General features: G+C 39.6%; 1 protein-coding gene across 1 annotated transcript in view; it reads right to left on the bottom strand.

Moving 5' to 3' along the window:
- Positions 1 to 413: 413 nt before the first annotated feature.
- Positions 414 to 15,183, bottom strand: part of LOC104471459 (high affinity cAMP-specific and IBMX-insensitive 3',5'-cyclic phosphodiesterase 8B-like) — a gene marked incomplete at its 3' end in the record, with an annotated part of 31,427 nt that continues 16,657 nt past the window's right edge. The window contains exons 6-13 of the mRNA XM_010086806.1: positions 12,925 to 13,003; positions 12,267 to 12,407; positions 11,058 to 11,146; positions 10,329 to 10,389; positions 5,591 to 5,642; positions 2,809 to 2,886; positions 1,806 to 1,882; positions 414 to 578 (exon numbers count right to left, since the gene is read on the bottom strand). Of these exons, the coding sequence (XP_010085108.1) occupies positions 414 to 578; positions 1,806 to 1,882; positions 2,809 to 2,886; positions 5,591 to 5,642; positions 10,329 to 10,389; positions 11,058 to 11,146; positions 12,267 to 12,407; positions 12,925 to 13,003 (742 nt within the window). The remainder of the gene's footprint in view (positions 579 to 1,805; positions 1,883 to 2,808; positions 2,887 to 5,590; positions 5,643 to 10,328; positions 10,390 to 11,057; positions 11,147 to 12,266; positions 12,408 to 12,924; positions 13,004 to 15,183) is intronic.

Raw genomic sequence — 15,183 nt, 5'->3', positions numbered from 1 at the left:
GGATGTTAAAAAATTTAGGTAAACCATTATGAAATCTAGGTGGTCTGTGGTTGGCAGACAGTGCTGTTACAGGACCAAAGTCAGGACCAGCTGTAGAGCAATCTCTCTAATCCTGTTTAAGCTTCTAGGATTTCTAAAAAGTATCTTCTTGAGACAAATCAGATTGGATGACAGAACTTCTAGTGGCAACCACGTTCACTTATGTATAAGGATGAATGCACCCAATGGACTGAGACGTGGCCGTATCTTACTACATTTGGTGCCTGTTAGGAGAGAGGCCAAAATAGTTACGTGAAATGGTGATGAATTCCAAGTCCCCTTCCCACTGCCTGTGAAATTTTAGCACAGCAGAGCACTGAACTGTGATGTAGGATACTGGTAGCAGTAATTTCAACTTCACTAATTTCACTCACAGTCATCAGACCTCCAACAAGATCACTTGTGTGAGGATCTTCATCTTTGGTACCTAGCTGAGGGGAGTAAAGTTCTGTTGTCCGCAGGATTTCCAGAACTCTGTCCAAGGCCTCTGCTACTGTGATGGGACTGTTTTCCTGGGCAGCATTGATAATGTTAATAACCTGAAAGCAGATTAAGGAGGCACGTGAGGAAGAGTGAATGGCACTTTTGTCTTTTCTTGTTACAAAATCTTTATTCTTGGCTCGATTAAGCTACTTCCCATTTAGCAAATGATAGGTAATTCCCTCAGCCCTTCAAGTACAACTCTGAAAATGCAGGTTTGTGCTCAAATTCCCTGGTACCTGTCTGCTATTTGTAACTGGCAAACTCCTGGGAAGTGAAAGCAAAAGGGTTTGAAATATCTGAAATAGTTGCAGGTGGCCAGACCAAAAACTAGCCATGCCCCAGTCCTTCAGCACAGCCAGGGCTGCTCAGAAGCAATCATTCAGTCCCTAGAGGAAAAGGCAAAACAGACTCCTAGATGTGAGTCAGATACCCTGATATTGGCTGTAAAGCCTTAAGTTTTCTCAATGTGAAAAAAGGGCAGAGAGCAGGAACAGCTGGGCTGTGGGGAAGAGGATGGCTCTTCTTTGCCTCCCACCTTGTGTCTCAGCTGCAATCTGGGAATGCAGTAATGACACAGCAGCACCACGGACCGCTCCTGACACTGCTAGGACTCCTCTGAGTCTAGTCTCCTCTGGAGAAAGCCCCAGTGCTGACTTCTCCAGCAACCAGAAGCTGCTGCAGGGGCACTACAGGGCTCCCTGTGGTTATGCTTGGGGAGAAGGAAAAGGGAAGGAGCCAGCTTCTTCCACAGGCACAGTGGTGCTGGGAAGTAAAGACCTTGGTGATAGGAACATACGATGGGAAGAAAGGGAAAAATGGTCTGAGGGTGGGAGATGACAGTCATGCCAGTTTGCAGGACAAGTGATTGTGCAGCTGGCTTGTGACAGCAGAGTTTGTATAACACAGATAGTGAAGAAAAGACTGCAGGAAAGTCGGGGGACAGAATATGGTGCAGGTGCTTCCTCTTCTGCATGCTATCGTATAAATATCAATGGTAAAAGCAAAGGTGAGACTGGAAGCACATGTCCTCTGACACAGGCACAGCCCAACAGAGCAGGGTCCCCTTCCTACCACAAGCAGTGCAACTAGCAAGGACACTCTTTTCCTGTTTTTAATATTCCTTATGACCAGGATTTGGAATGAGGAAGTGGTAAGAAAAAGAAGATGATTTAAATTATTCTGTCAAATACAAGGTGCAGGAAACCCCTGGCTGTCCTGCCACAAACTACATACTTCCCTATGAGAGCAACTCCAAACTGAGATTGTGGAAAAGGCGGACTCACCTTTGTGATAGGAGCTTCTATTGTCATTGAGTGGATCCTTGCCATGGAAGAGTACCGTCGGGTCTGTAAACTTGGACCTGTCAATAAAGAGAGCACTGTTTACATGCCACAAAGTGTAAATCTGACTACATCATTTAAAAAGTGCAGAAGGCTGTCACTGGCAAACAGCATGACAGAATCCAGCCTCATCTCCTATTTCTCCTGTATCCCCCCTCTATTTCTCCTTTATGTCCCCTCCTGCAAGTTCTTGCTTTACTGTTTCACTTCTTGCACTGTTATCTACCTCCTTTGCAGCCACCCCTCACATCTGCTGTCAGTTTTTCTGTCCATCCGTCACTTCAGCTATACTGAAATGAAGCTATATTTAAGCTACGTTGTACTTCACACCCAATACCTACCTCTCTCCCTTTGTTTGCAGTGGATCTCTGTCAGACATGGCTCCTCCTGTGAGAGTATGTGTGTTCATGTTCCTCATCTCAGTGACACAGCTGCTCTAATGAAACCCGTTCCTGCTCCCCATAAGCTGTCCTTCTGTCACTACAGACTAGGGCAGAGAGAGATCTCTGCTGGGACTGTCCCAGCTCCAGCAAGCAGTCACAAATGGGATCAGGAGCAGAAGCATGGCTCTCAAGTAACCAGCACCAATAGATCCCTCATGTCCCACACTAATGAAAATGAAATCTCATTTTGGGAGCACAAGCATCAGCTTTCTAAGAGAGGTGGAACTAACACTTCAACAGGCACCCTTTTATCAGGCTGCCCCCATCCCGTGGCACAGTCACTCCTACTCTCTGTGAAGGCATCGGGCGCTGCATGCATTGTAGTGGTGCTGGAGCACTGTTTTGCAAATCAGAATAAAGAGATTCTACAGCACTTATAAAAAACTGGACACTGTTTAAGCAGCTGTGAATCTATCTGGTTCCTCTTTCATTCAGCATTGTCATTGCCTAGGGCAAGTCTGTTATTAATTTATAATGTCCTTCTTGACAGTTTATTCTCTTACCATCACTGCTTTGAGATGTTATTGACTTAACATCAATTGAGTCTTTCCTTCTGTTCTTGCATTTGAAAGAATGGGATTCTATGAATACAAAACAAAAGATTTAAAAATGCATCAAGTAGGACCTCTACAGAGTCTCCTCCACCTAAAATTCTGAACATTTAATTAAATGATTTTAACAATACCACATAAGTGGGGGAAATATTGTAATTTCTGCATATCAGAACAAGGGACTCAGTGTCTATCAATTTATAGCAACTTGTACAACAACACCTGCAAAGATGTTTCACAAGGAAGTCAAGACGCCTTATGGAACATGGGACTTGCTTCACCTAAATTTAGCTGCCTAAAATCAGCAGTCTTTCAGGCTGTCCTTGTGCAAGGTAGTTGTCAAAGGCCCTGCTTTAGGAGAGATGTCTCAGGCGGGTGGGTTGAACCCCTCCTGCAAGTCCCTTTTGCTCTCCACCGACTACTGAACAAGCCCGAGTTTAACTGCTTAGAAATTTAGCCAAGTGAGAAAAATCCTGCCTCAGTCTAGACTCTTCCAGTGCAAGCACAGTTCAGACTCAGACAGCTTTTGCTTTTAATTGCAATAATTGTTGTACCCTGTGTTTAAGAAAAATCCAGCATACTGAGAATTATTATAAACACTCAATTCAGTTGCTGTGAAAGTTAACCACGCACCAGGCTGTCATTCTTGAAACTGCCATTTGCTAAAGCTAGAGAAATTATCACCTCCAGACTAATGCAAAAGCTGGACGAAATGCCTAGAAAGAGCCTCAAAAAGAAAAAAAAAAATCAGTAAAATTTCATATTTCTCCAAACCATTATGGTCTGCACTCTCCCTTATGTTTAAAAACAGCAACCGTGCATCTGTTCACCTCTGCAAGAGTCTCTAGAGTACATATGCCAAGAGCATCTGAAATGCCACTCAAAGATCAGAGACCTCCATAAGCTTTCAAAATGAGATAACCACCATGTGAAGAATCAGAAATATCATAAAGTTGATGTTCTCAACATAAGGACCAATTTGCACAACCATGTTACAAGAGAGGATATAGGAAGCTTGTCTTTAGCAAAATGTTAGTATACAATTCTCCAGAATTAAAAATATATCCATCTAAAAATTACTGAAATACAGTTTCTGTCTTAATTCTTTTCTTTACCACGGATTTACAAGACAGCTGAGGTCTTATTTTGTTGTAGTCCAGGCTGGAGAGACTGAAAGCATTTTCCTCTGCTGACACTGGAGAGTAGGGCATGCTAAATTACTTTATTTATTTATTTGATAGGACTCCTCTTCCAAACCCATTTCCTGCATTAACATTTGGAGGAATTTAACATAAGGTACTTGAGTGGGAGCAAACATTTACAGATAAACATAGCTGTGACTGGAAGGAGCAGAGAACTCTCCTTGTTTTAAATACCAACTAGCAAGCTGTAAACTTTGCTATTGCCACCCAGAGAGTCACAGGTGCATAAAAGCTACTCTGTGCCACAGTCCAATTTTAGATGAAAATATTCAAATGCTTAAATAAAAAATTTTCCTTCACTTGGTGAGTGGAATGTCTCCTCATCCAGATTTGTTACAAATCACACCATTGCAAACAGCATGATACACATGGGTTATTTTTCTACCCTCATCACATACTGGTACATGCCCATGGCTCTGGGAATTTATTTTTGGAGGACAACCATGGACCACAGGGAAGGATAACCTACATCGCATACACATGGCTCTAAGGTTGCCTGCTTTTACTGCACTGCAGTCATCAACATGGTTTCATGTGATGTGGCTTCCCAGTCTTGCTGAAATCTGTCGCAATAATGAGCAAACCTAATGCCCCACATAACCTGTAAAACACATTAGTAAGCAAGTAGCAACGCGTTAACTAGTAACAAGTGTTCTTCAGCTTAATTCATGGGTGTTCTCACCTTCCTGTTTGCAGGAAAGAAAGTGAGAAAGAAAAACCGTATTTATTACAGGGACACAGGAGCAAGCAGTTTAACACACCGTGGATCAGTTCTGATGGCAGCAATAGTAATGAGAGCAGTAAATCACACATATTGTCTCTTCTCCCCCTGCTCATTATTATTTGGCATCACAAAGCTCTCCAATGCTTGTACATATTCTTATACTACTTGAAAAAGTAGATGTCAAGCAGTCACTTCCCATGCTCTTGGTATGTTATATCCTCCTCCCACATGAAAATCAGAAGCAGCCTGACACTGCACAGCAATGTTGTCCAGTGTTTCATAGTGGGAAGGGCTCATGTGCCAGAACATGTGCCATGAGATCCTGTTCACTCAGAAGGCAGCAGTGCTGCATCGGGCTGAGATTACTAGAATCACGGGCTTAAAATTGGTTTTTAGTGCCTCCTTCTTCAGGGAAAAGAGTTACTCCAAACATTACGCAGCATAGGAAGAAGAGATTATCCCCTTATACTCCACACCTTTAGTCAAAAGCTATCTGCAGAAGTTACTGAGAGCTTGAGTGTGCTGTCTGCAAGTAAGCTAACCAGCCTAAGAGAGAGGGCAAGGGTTGTGCGTTGCAACGCATCTTAACTCCCAGTACACAGCAAGAGCTCCACAGAGGAGACAGAGTTATTAATGATGGTTACAAATCCAATTTGTGGTGTGACATCAGAGCAGCTGGTATCCGTCGTTGGCCATCTGCTCTGACCACCGACTTGACAGAGGGAAGAGACAGCATTTCATACCAGCAAAGAACCTATCCACGACCTTAAACACAGAGTTATATAAAGGTAAATGATGGTATTCTAACCTGACTGAGAATTGTCTCCTGTGTACTTCTGATCACGGTGACTCTTGTAGAGCTGAAGGTGCACCAAGAGTAAATTATACATATATAAGGAAAAAGAACACAAAAAGACTTTAAAAGGGCTACATTCAACACTGTCCTTATCCAGCATTTTCTGTTCAGTTATTTTAAAAAAAGCTTTTTGGCAAAGACTGTTCTTTAGGTGTAATTAGATGTAGAGAAATAATATGAAAGTAAACAGATACGCAATGCAGGAAATCACAGATACAACAGTGCTTTTACGTACCAAGTTTCTGTTTAATACCTGTTTCTGCGAGAGAACTGACATTCATTTTTAGATAGTGTTTTAAGTGCAAACTGCATACCTGAAAGATTCCAGGAATGTAATACAAGAAGAGAAAAAAAATCCTAAAATGTTAAATATTGCCCTTTGTATGGTATTTTAAAAACCATTTTCTTAGTACTATCTAAGCTAATTTTGCGTGCATCCTTTCATGGTTCACTCGTAAACCAGACTTCAGTTACAAAAACCACTATCCAGCAAATGAAGGGCAGAGATAGGTGTCAATTCATCAGAACTTTATTTATTTCCAAGTAATTTTTAATCATTCTCATTAATGAAAAAGTTAAACACAAAATCTTAACTCTTTGTGCTTCTGAAACATATCGGGTAGCTCCACCAATAGAAATTTCAGTCTTTCTTATAATTTAAATAGGATACTTCCATCATCTTAAAGTTTATACCTATTGCTTGGTCTACAGTAACACAGACTAAATGCTCCTCTGCTTTTCCATCCTGATCAGAAACAAAAGCACAGCCTGTCCATTACGTGATAGTTTAATATCTGTTAATCACTTCACTCTGTTCCTTTATTATGTGGTTACAAGAAAGTATTTTGCTGTTAATAGAAAGAAACAGAGCAGAACTTTCAATTCCTCAAGTCTCTCCTCTAGAATTAGCACATGATGTGTTTGGGTATAGGTAACAGAGACACTGAAAAAGAATAAAAATAATGCATTAGTTTTTTTTACTGTAATCACTAAAGAAGGTATACATATCCTCTACTTCAGATGAGTGAACTTCAGTAACTGACAATGCACTTACACAGCACATTTAGGAGTCCAGTTCTGTCATCTAAACTATGGTGATTGGTTCCCCCAAACGAATTCATCACCGGCCTATAGCAAAGCACCAGATTGCATGGAAGCATGAAGTCCATGGTTGCAACTTGTGAATTGAAAGTAGAATACGGCAAGGTTGCACTCATGTGCTCTTACCATCTATATCAGTTTGTGACAGTGCATGCTGCAGGGTCCTTAACAGGGATTATTCAGGAAAGAAAGGAAAGGAATTATACAAATTCTCTTTTCCATCGTTCTTGCACCTCTTCCATAATTTTTTCTTTTTGCTGTTGGGGTGAGGAGGGGAAGAAGGTGAAAGGGAAACAGAAGAGAATGGAAAGGAAAAAAAAACTCACCAAAATTCATGAGTAGCTTTTTGTAAAGAAGAAAAAAAAAACAGGGAAAGGGAAATCCTGCATTTATACTCAATATAAATCTCATTCGAGGGAGTGTAAGGAACAACTCTTCCTCCAGAAAACTGATTTAAAAAACTTACACACCTCTCCGGTAATCATGCAGGAACTCTCAGATAGATCATCTTGTCCAAACACAGTAAGATCGAGGAAGCTCATCAGATACAGTACAGTGACACAAGGCATCTGAACTGCTCATCAGAATGTCCCAAACTGGAGCTGCTCTCAGAGCCCATGGATATACCTCTGTCTACTGCACAACTGGCAGAAGACATTGACACAGTCCTCTAAGTGCTCTACTAAAAAAAACTGAAGCAGACTGCATTTCAGTTCTGAATACTTCTCTTACCTCTTCTGCAGCATGACCTGAAAGAGCCACATAAGGTAAGTTATGAGGGCAGTTACATGGTTAATCTTGGGACAATATGTTCTCAAGAGGAGTAACACCACCTCTTAATTCATGAACGTGCAAACACACGACTCTATCCTGCCAAGTCTCAAATTGACAAAGGCAACATTAATCATTACCTAGGCTTCAGAAAAAGGGAATAGTCACATGAAAGTCAATCCCCATTCATAAATCTTCACTGTAAGAATACTTACTACATTCTCAGATGTATTTTTTTTTCTGTGCATAAATCTAACATGCTTAATTTTTGTATGTGATCAATCTGGCACAGGAATCCATGAAGGTTCCTACACAGTGATCTCTAATCATATCCCTTATGGAGGCTGTCGGTAAAGACAAACCACATATCTATATTTTTTAAGGTAAAACAACACATAACGATGTAAGGATGTTTCTAAGTCTGTATACAATGTCTAAATGCTGAGATCAAGCCATTTATAATTATGTTGATGCAGTGAACCATTAGACATTTGCATCAAAATTTGAATCATGACAGCTTTTACTGCCCTGTAACTAAATAAATAGCTTGTTTGAATTCCTTTTATCTTTCCATAAAGAATTATCTTTGACTTGAAAATAAACTTAGTATTTTTTTTAGGGTAGGGTAAATTTCTACTGCTTCAAGTATTCAGGCATGGATTTTTAGGAAAACTCCAGTGTCCAAATGTTGATCAGAACTGATATCTTCACATTAGTATTGCTACAAAAATAACTCTAACAAGTCTTATGAATATCATAGAGATATTCCTATATGACTGCCCATCTAAAATGAAAAAAAAAGAAAAAAAAATGCAAACCAAAACCGAAAAACACACCCCAAAACCCCCAAATTTCAAGACACTGTTTGAATCTTTGATGGAATGTGAGAGCACCTGGTGCTCTACTACAGGCAGGAGATATTTCCACCACAGAGGTGAAACAGAATAATTACCTATTTCTGTTGGATGCACGTTGTTTTTTCCCCAATGGACCTTAATTCTCCACAGACCATGCTTTCTGTTAGGCTCTTTAATCTTTATGGTACATCTCTACATCTGTGGAGAACCCTTCAAAGGCCATATTCCCTGGATTCACCAAAAGTGCAAAGCTCCCCAGACCTATAGCTTGTCCCATTAGTGCATTAGCTACCAATAACTGCTTATGAACCAATACTAAAAAATGTGAATTGATGGTGCTTTCCAACAGTGCTGCTATACAGAGAGTATGAGTGTGGTCTTGGACACAAATCTCTAACTAAAATTTGTTTCCAAGCTTATGGCTTATGGCTTATGCAGCCCAGTGAATGGGCCAATGAAAAACAGAAAAGAAAAGGACTTATATCTATATTCCTCCTGCTGCTTTTTACAGATGGCTCAAGTAATTTTGGTATTTTTTTTAATGGATTATCTTTCACTGAATGTATCACCTGTATACTTCCTTGTTCCAGACTTTCAGCTGCGTATACATTATAGAAAAAAATGTCAAATTGTATCTCAACTTTCAAATCAACATCAAAGTAGCTACAAATGAAACAATAAAAATTATGAGGTTTAGATATTGAATTAAAAAGAAATATATGTAACTTCAGCACTGCTTCTATTACAAAACCCTCTTGCACTCTAGCCTGAGCACTTTAAAACATCCTGCTACTGTAGAGAACGTCAGTTTAAAATATTTTGAGCATTGTTTTTCTGTGACAGACCTTCAAAGTTCTTCCAAATGTTGTGCAGATTTCTCCCTTGACTTGTTACTACCAAGCCCCACAAAAACTTGTGCAAGGGGGATGATTTCAACCATCACATTTCACAGAGTACCACCTACGGACTGCTTCCAATAGTAAAAGTTTTCGAATAACGTGTCAATATTCAGTATTTTTATACTGAAGAAGGTGCAACTAGAAATAGTAGTCACTTTCTAAATATCTTGTATGCACAAGAGTCTTTACCCACATCATGGAAAAATGCACATGAAAATTCTAAATAAAACAAGATACATAATCCCTCCTGTAAAGAAGGCAGTCAGGTTTCCCAAGCACATCTTCAGTCTAAAATGTTACCAGCTACTTCCTACACTCCTCACTTTCTATCTCAACCCTACAGATCACAGGCTAAAGATAGATTTCACTCCCTTGCTCACAAAAGCCCAAACTTCTTTACAGGCCATGTACTAGAGTATTTTTGAGGCAAAGCATGTGATACAATCATTTGCTTCAGACCATTTCAGAGGGAGAGAACCAGGAGCAGATGACAGCAAACAGCTCCCCATGCCACCAGCTTTATCCACCTGCTTGGGTGGGTATGTGCCTGGACTGCATAGACCAGGACCAGCTGCTGCTGCTGGTTTACTGGGGTTATGGCTTGGATTATACCCCTCCACAACATAGATTCTGAGGAGGATGCCATGTCTCGGGTCCTGCACGAAGGCTACACTTCATTCAAGTTTGCCAACCACACATTGGCAAACCTTGTGACAGGTGAGCATAGGCCATTATTGGACATCAGTACACCAGATCAGACTGGCAAGAGCAGCTCCACAAAAAGCTCTAGAACTCCCTTTGGACTATGGTCTATGTTGCTCAGCAGTACCATGGACTCGGCTGTCACATCCATGCTATAGAGCATTAAAGCTGTTTTTTCTCTACTCAGCAGTCCTACAAAAGGAGAATAGCCCATGCAAATAACAAAGTTTTCTTGCTTGCTCCAACAGTCACTGAGAATCTCGTTGACAGTACAGACCACATCCTCTTGGAAAAATATACAGTAAACTGTATCAGTTTACTGAAAGCAATGAAAATTATGACATTAAAGAACTACAATACCTGTTTGTTGTTTTCATTGGTACAATGCAGCCTTCTGAAGGACACAAAGTGTCTTATTTTCCTAACAACAGAAATAATCACTTGTTACCATATCAAATGGAAAAGAGAGAAGTGAAATGATACACTGCCATTTTCTAAAGCAAAGGTCTCCACGCCCTCGTGGAACAAGATACCAAACCCAACACCAAACAGACAACTGGGCAGAAAGCACTCCTTCAGCATTACAGCTTTTTTAATCCTAGGACACCTGATCTTTTTGCTCCTGCAGGAATTCACCTGCACATCAGGGAGAAGAATTTGGCAACGTGCCCATACTACACTGCAAAGGTGCAAACACATACAGCACAGACACAAACAAGGGGATGGCCCAGCTGCTGATCAGTCCAGCTGACCAGGTAACAGTATGGATACTGTAGAATAACTTCATAAATAAATGCATGTTAACATGAATCTAAACATCAACTTGCAGGTAGCTACAGCAGTAACACTATTAATTGTTATGACTTTACAGTTCTTTTAGCCAGCATATGACAACACCAAAATGGACAAACATCTGCAAAGAACACGACCTTTTCAACTTTGCTTATTCTTTCCACATTCCTTGAAGTCAGCAGTTGTATCATCACCCCGCTACTAAACACATGGAGGTTCATGTCAAACTTACAGATAGGGAAAGCAGAGAGAAGGCCCTAAAAACCAGAAAGCAATTTTTCTGGACAAGTTAGTTACCCTCCTGGACTGATCACAGGTGTTATCTTCATATGCTGCTGGATACTGTCTCCTGACTTTCTTCTTGCATAGTAAACTCCTTGCCATTCCTAAGCAAACACAACAGAGACGGCATCGAAGAATACGTGGCTTGCAGTCAAATATTCATTTGTTATTACGTAGTCCTTACATAGTAAATAATTACATATTATTTCATGGTTGTATTTTTTAAAAACAGTGTAAAATTTATTAATACAGGCATTTGCTAATGTAGGGGTGGTATAAATACATTTCTCTTGTGAGACAGTACACAATTTTTGCAAAGAACTTTAGGAATCATTTGCTTTGAGGGGTTACAAACATGCTTGCCAGGTACCACCAAAAGCAGTGCTGTCTGAAACATATCCAGCAAATATCTCCCTTGGGAGCAGCAGAACCAAACTCTCTGCTGAGCACCTTTCAGCTTTGAAGTTGTCAGGTGTCAAGCAATGTGTATGCTAAATTTCAGAAGCCCTTGACCTAAGGCAGTTCTCCACCTAACCTCAGGTAACCAACAGCCTATTCTCACTCCATGATTCTTTTCAGAGAGTGAGACAGGCAAGGGTGAGAGGTACTTTTTCAGCCCATGGGAGATGGGATAATAGAGTGTTGCATGTATTAGGGGAACATATGGCCAGGAATATGTATGGGGTTTTTGGCCCATCACCACCACAAAAGGAGTCTACAGTGCACTTCAGACATTCTAACTCTAGTTAGACAAACAAACCCCACTGGGTGGTGATGTATTTTCGTCACAACTGATTATGCCACATGGTGCTTAAAGCACGCAGTCAATGAAGGCTCTGCAGTTATGACAGAACAGTTAAACCTTTTGGTTGGATGACGCAGGCACCCGAGAGACTGACTGAGGGACAAATTGTTATGTTCCAACTAACAAAAGCTCCATGGATTCTAAGCAAAACAGAAACACAGAAAACATTCTTATATGGGTCTTAAGCCAACAGATCAGTAGAGGAGTTCAGTCAGATCCTAAAAGCAAAGCTAAAGAAATCTGTAGTCTCTTGTCTGAGGCATGGGCTGTTGTGCTCTTAAGACATCTGAGGAGCAGTATTCTGGTCTCGCATGTGCATTTATGAAAACTACATCTTGTGTTCTTAAACGTACAGCATTAAAAATAAAGCAGAATAGAAATCTAAAGCGATTTTGCATGAGTTTATTTTATTTGCTTACCTTTCCTTTTTTAATAAATGTGTTGATAGTGTCTAAGAGATCCGCACAGTTTTTATCGCTTTTTGGTAGTTCAGCAAGTTCCTTGCCAATAAGCTCTCCCTTATGATACCCCATCATCCGTTCAAAGGCTGGATTAACATACTGCCAAAACAAAAGTACTTTAGGGTAATATGAAAAAGATAATTACTCACATATAACTATCAAAGTGTTACAAGTTATACATCTAAAGTCATAACCACATATCCCTACAATTCAGTGTTTTTCATACAAAAATACTATGTAATGGTGAAATATTTTATTCAAGTAAGGAGTTCAACACAGGATATGATATGTAAGCTGTTATCAGAAGGCACAGAAAGAGAACAAAACTCTTTACCATACAGGTTATCTATTTCTGCTACAGATTTCATGCTGGTTTTAACATAAGCAACGTTACTTTACTGAAAATTATAATCTAAACAAAGTTACTGAAGGAAAAGTCTTAAAAATTCAGCAGGTGTCAATGTGCAGCATCCAGAAATAAGGCAGTTCATTGCACAGGGCTTTCTAATGGGCAACAAAACTAAAATACTGAAACAGAACAGAAAATACTGACAAAGATCTCTTTGGGGTTCCTCTCTCCAACTTCTACAAAGTAGTTAACTTTTTCCCCCCCTACCTGAATGACATGATCTTCACTGGTTATTTCTATAGCTTCCTGACAATGGTCTAATGCCGTAAAAACTGCATTACAAGCCCTGAAATTAGCAAATGATTCACATTAGTTTTATTGTTAGAACATTCTGCTCACTATAAATACATCATTATATTGTACTTATTGGTGGATGAATCACTAAGTAGCATCTTGTTTTGACTAAACCATGTCACTATCTCCATTATGATTTTTTTTCAGGAAACCCAGCTTCTGACCTCCCTGTTAATGTGTTTTCATTGCAGATCACATTGTAAAATTGCTCATGGGTACTGCAGCATCTTAACAGTACATTTCTTTCTCCAAACATGCTCTAGACAGCAGGAACTAACAATTAGCAATGAAAATAATAAGTGGCTGTTACATCAGAACAGAAAGTTTTGTGATCTTTAAAGACAGGGAACACAAAAATCATCTCAGCATGTATATACAAAGCTTTAAATAAAGGAAATATTATTATATTTCCACTATCAAATAAGTTGTAGTACAACCTTGTTAGAGAAAACAATTTGAGTCATCTCAAAGTCCTAGTCAGAAAATACCATTTTTCCTGCTTAGAAATAATAATTCAGTGACTTGATTTCCATAGATCCTGATCTTTATTAAGGGCCAGAATGATCTTAATTTCCCATTTTTTTCAGGGCTATCCTTGAACTAAGGCAGGAAAACAACAGCCTTATCTTCTTGCTACAAAATTTAAATTGCTTAAATGATAATTTACACAGGATGGAATTAACATTAACATAGGCTCCTAATACTAGAAAGGAAAAAAAAATACAGAGAGTGCATATTAAAAGAAACAACCCAGGCATACGTGCTTTGACAGATGTCAGTACTACATCTTTGATTTGGACTAAACACTAATTATCTTCTATGTATGTCTCATTGCAGGGAGCATAAATGTACCATGCATAAACATTATTGTATACAGTTATTACCTAAGATGAACATCTTGCTCCCAGACTGCATAGTGGGGTTTGAATTAATACCAATGACTAGAGAATTAAGAAATACAGGACACTGCTAGTTCTGCTCATCATGAAAGTAACTCAAAGCCAATAGGATACAGAAAGAAATATACAGAGACATACATGCAGAAGTGCAGATGAAGATTTGTAGGAAAAAGTGTTGTACACAAACGATGACAGCAGTATTTCAGCTCATATAATAAAAGGAGCTCCCAATCTAATTTTAAAAATAATTTTCTAGCAGTCCAAGCCAGCTCCAAAGTGTAATTTAGTGCTGTGTGAAACAACTTAATTTCTCAGTGACAGACGTCCGTCTGGTACGCCAGCTGCTAACAAATGTCATTACATAAACTTTCTGCAAGAAAACGCATAGCTATGCTTGCACTATTCAAACCTTAGTATTTTCATTTGATCTGGCAACCAAGTCAGCAAAATTACAAGTTAAAATGGCTCATATCCTCTTTGATTAACACACACCAACCACAGAAGTCCAACCAAGCTTCACACCAAAAGCAGCTACACAGAGAAGTGGAGACCCTGCTTGGAACGGAAAGACAATTCTGACCACTGACATGACCTTATATACTGCTTTCTTGGGGCAGTCCTACTTTTGCCCCATATTTCTCTTGTATCTGAACACCTGAAATTGATTTTAATTCCATCAACTAACTTTCTGAAAATATTATCTCTTTGCTTTCACTTTTACAAAGCTGTATAGAAGACCTACCGAGACAGCAAACAGAGCAGATACCCAGTGGGATAGACATACAGTGCAACATTTTTTTTCCCCACTTAATTAAACCGTATGGATGAAAACAAATCCTAACCAAGTAACATTACAAAACACTAGTTCTGATAGGTTTTTAATGGCGAATTCATGTAGAGCACCTTCCCAGTCAGGCAGAGGAGTGGGGAAACCCTCTGTTGCAAGACATCAGCTTCTCCAAATTACAAATATGCCTTTTCAGGAAGTTTATATTTTAAAAAGCTACTTCATGCCCCCAGATGTTAGTACAAATGATGCTTATAAGTGTAACTTGTGCTTGTTACATGACAAAGAGTATTTAACTGTTTAAGTCTCCTGGGGCTGCAAGAATTAAACATTTTAAACTACTTAACTATTGTGGGACTGCATCTGTCAGTGGCAGTCATAAACCCAAAAATACCACCGGGTTTTTTCACAGTATTTTGCAAGGCTGCCAAAGGTTCCCAAGTCAGCCACGTTCAGAGGTGATGTGAATGTATATACACACACATT

Source organism: Pterocles gutturalis, unplaced genomic scaffold (assembly GCF_000699245.1).
Source record: "Pterocles gutturalis isolate BGI_N339 unplaced genomic scaffold, ASM69924v1 scaffold23341, whole genome shotgun sequence".
NCBI lineage: Eukaryota > Metazoa > Chordata > Aves > Pterocliformes > Pteroclidae > Pterocles > Pterocles gutturalis.
Note: the sequence above shows the minus strand (reverse complement) of the source record. Positions and strands in the feature narration are given on the sequence as shown.